Source organism: Gigantopelta aegis, chromosome 5, assembly GCF_016097555.1.
Source record: "Gigantopelta aegis isolate Gae_Host chromosome 5, Gae_host_genome, whole genome shotgun sequence".
NCBI lineage: Eukaryota > Metazoa > Mollusca > Gastropoda > Neomphalida > Peltospiridae > Gigantopelta > Gigantopelta aegis.
The window spans coordinates 18,318,250-18,322,074 of NC_054703.1; the positions used below are offsets into that span (position 1 = coordinate 18,318,250).

At 40.0% G+C, this 3,825-nt stretch overlaps 1 protein-coding gene across 1 annotated transcript in view; it reads right to left on the bottom strand.

Annotated features, from left to right (window-relative positions):
* Positions 1-3,090: 3,090 nt before the first annotated feature.
* The window catches only part of LOC121372981 (atrial natriuretic peptide receptor 3-like), an 8,533-nt gene continuing 7,798 nt past the window's right edge, over positions 3,091-3,825 (bottom strand). Inside the window, exon 2 of the mRNA XM_041499420.1 lies at positions 3,091-3,140. Within this exon, the coding sequence (XP_041355354.1) occupies positions 3,091-3,140 (50 nt within the window). The remainder of the gene's footprint in view (positions 3,141-3,825) is intronic.

The following is a 3,825-nucleotide window of genomic DNA, read 5'->3' on the forward strand; positions in this document are numbered from 1 at the left end:
CACACAGACTTGGGGTGCGTTCCTTTCACCTCTCCTGGGCATGTTCCAACTGTTCTGTCCTCTCCAGATATCGTAAGACTTATTGGTTTTAAGGGTTTGTAACGTTTTGTATTGAGATACTTACTTGTATGAACTTTATTGTTAATGAAAATGTTCACGAACTGTGAAGAAAAAAGTCACAAACGACAACAAATCGGATGTTGACTGCGCGAACCGTGAACGAGAAAACAAACCGAACCAAATTGATAACGGCCATGTGGTATATCAACGTCTGTGACGTTGAAACTGGAAGATCCCCTCTAAAAATAGATTAGACCTTGTCTGCTCAACGGTTTTTTTCTCAGACGCGTGTGCGATTTTAAGAAATACGAAAAATGCATTTTGTGGTATTACAAACACCAGGATTACCAGGATTACCAAAACAAATTTTCAGGTGAATGGAAATGTATATTCTAAATAATAAAATGTAAGTAAAGTTCAATTTTATTTGTGAGAAAATGGGTTTAATAGCGAAAAAGAACGGCGTAATGGTTAACAACTAGGGCGTGCCCCTTTAATATCTAACATGTCGTCATACCTGCGCGGGGAGGAGAGAGAGAGAGAGAGAGAGAGAGAGAGAGAGAGAGAGAGAGAGAGAGAGAGAGCCTGCCGCCACCTATTCCTACTGACAGGACAGTGCATACCACAATCCGTGGTATTCCAGTCGTAGCGCACTGGTTGGGGCGGGGTAAGTTAACTAGATCCTGAGGGGATCGATCCTACAACTGATCGTGATTTAACGACACCACAAGAGCAGATTGATTTGTTAATCATTGGCTATTGGATGTCAAATGTTTGGTAATAGAGCTAAAATCTGCTCCGAACTGCAATCACTATATAATCCCACCTTAAGCAACACACCGACCATAAATTCAGTCTACATCTCAATTATTCAAAATATCTGTGCAGGAAAGACTCGTTGTTAAACATACGATCAGTAGTTAAACACTCCTGTCGTGTGAACTATGTCGGACATTTGCACAAATCAGGGCTAAGTATGTCCAGTACAAATCAGGGCTCATTATGTCCAGTATAAATCAGGGCTCACTCTGTCCATTACAAATCAGGACTCACTCTGTCCAGTATAAATCAGGACTCACTATGTCCAGTATAAATCAGGGCTCACTCTGTCCAGTACAAATCAGGACTCACTCTGTCCAGTACAAATCAGGGCTCACTATGTCCATTACAAATCTGGGCTCACTATATCCATTACAAATCAGGGCTCACTCTGTCCATTACAAATCAGGGCTCACTCTGTCCAGTACAAATCTGGGCTCACTATATCCATTACAAATCAGGGCTCACTATGTCCAGTACAAATCAGGGCTCACTCTGTCCAGTACAAATCAGGGATCACTATGTCCATTACAAATCAGGGCTCAATATGTCCATTACAAATCAGGGCTCACTCTGTCCAGTACAAATCAGGGCTCACTCTGTCCATTACAAATCAGGGCTCACTCTGTCCAGTACAAATCTGGGCTCACTATATCCATTACAAATCAGGGCTCACTATGTCCAGTACAAATCAGGGCTCACTCTGTCCAGTACAAATCAGGGATCACTATGTCCATTACAAATCAGGGCTCAATATGTCCATTACAAATCAGGGCTCACTCTGTCCAGTACAAATCAGGGCTCACTCTGTCCAGTACAAATCAGGGCTCAAATCTGGACTCACTCTGTCCAGTACAAATCAGGGCTCACTCTGTCCATTACAAATCAGGGCTCACTATGTCCATTACAAATCAGGGCTCACCATGTCCATTACAAAAGTATACAAAGTGATTACGATATTTATTCTTTGGCTAATATTTTTTTAAACACGAATAATTTTCAGAGCAATAATTATCGCGAGTACAAATCAGGGAGAGAGCTAGACGAACATTTACGCCATTCTAAGCCATAACAGTTTTGTTGCTTTTTTAAAGTGCTAATAGTCATATGTATGGTGTACACCAAATATTGATGGATTAAACATTGTGTGTTTCTTTCTAAGTTCCAACCCCAAAAAAAAAAAAAAAACAGACAAAAAACCAAACAAAACAAAAACAACTAAAACTAAAAAATCAAAACAAACAAACAAACACCCCGCTAAACTAAAACTAAAACTAAAACAATAAATATGTCATGACAATGTCAATAACTCGGTATATGTCATGACAATGTGAAGAACTCGGTGTATGTCATGACAAAGTGAAGAACTCGGTGTATGTCAAGACCATGTGAAGAACTCGATGTATGCCATGACAATGTGAAGAACTCGGTGTATGTCATGACCATGTGAAGAACTCGGTTTATGTCATGACAATGTGAAGAACTTGGTGTATGTCATGACAGTGTGAAGAACTCGGTGTATGTCATGATAGTGTGAGGAACTCGGTGTATGTCATGACAGTGTGAATTCCTCGGTTTATGTCACGACAATGTGAAGAGCTCGGTGTATGTCATGATAGTGTGAGGAACTCGGTGTATGTCATGACAGTGTAAATACCTCGGTGTATGTCACGACAATGTGAAGAACTCGGTGTATGTCATGATAGTGTGAGGAACTCCGTGTATGTCATGACAGTGTGAATACCTCGGTGTATGTCACGACAATGTGAAGAACTCGGTGTATGTCATGATAGTGTGAGGAACTCGGTGTATGTAATGCCAATGCGAAAAACACGGTTTGTGTCACGACAATGTGAAGAACTCGCTGTATGTCATGAGATCAGGGACTTAATTCAAGAAACTCTTGCAACTTTACGATCTAGTAGCGCAATTCGTAAATGCTTGCACTGACGATTCGCTGTTGCTTCACAGAACTTAAAAGAGCTTTGTTATGAGACCCTAGAGAGCTCGTTCACAAAGCTGTCTTAGGCAACATGTCCTTGCATGCCGTCGTCATTGTACGTCCAGATTGCCAAGGTGCCACAGTTTAGTCAACTGAGCTCCAGCTTCGTCTCGATGTTGCCCGTGGGGGAGAAATGTATCAAAACTAGGTTTACTTGTAGCGACAGTTTGCAACCACAACAGCATGAATGAACGATCGTGCCTTCCTGTTCACATGCGGACAGTGGCAGATGACAAGATGTGTCGCATCCTCTGATTGGCTACAGGGAAACAGATAGACATGTTTGTAGCAAGCTTTGCGACAGGTTTTAACATTACGGAGGTAGAATTAGTATGGCTTTTTTTTTTTTTTTTAACTTATTGCCATATTTGTTAATGTTGTTTTTAAAAATAACTAACCGATGCTACAATATATTAAGATAAAATAACGTTGATAAATGACAACGCCTTTCCCAAAACTGAATCAGTTAGTTTTTGGATTTTTTTGGTGTGGCATCATTCAACTTTAAGATGATTCCTAACAGTGCTCCGCTTTATTTTTACAGACCGCTCCCCAATCAGTTTCTCAAAAAATCCTTCTTACCTACTATTTGTTTTTGAGATATGCAGTCTAGTTTATGTCGGAGACAAGGTTTTAGTTTAGCGGGGTGTTTGTTTGTTTTGTTTGTTTTAGTTTAGCGGGGTGTTTGTTTTGATTGTTTTAGTTTTAGTTTAGCGGGGTGTTTGTTTGTTTGTTTTGATTGTTTTAGTTTTAGTTTTAGTTTAGCGGGGTGTTTGTTTGTTTGTTTCAAGTTATTCACATGAACATGACATAAAAAGTTTTCAAATGTTCATGACATACACCGAGGTTCAAATGTTTATGTCATACAGAAGGGTTGAAAATTAGTAGTAGCCTTGTCGCCCGTGGCGACCATTATTGACTAAGGCAGCTAAGAATTTTATAAA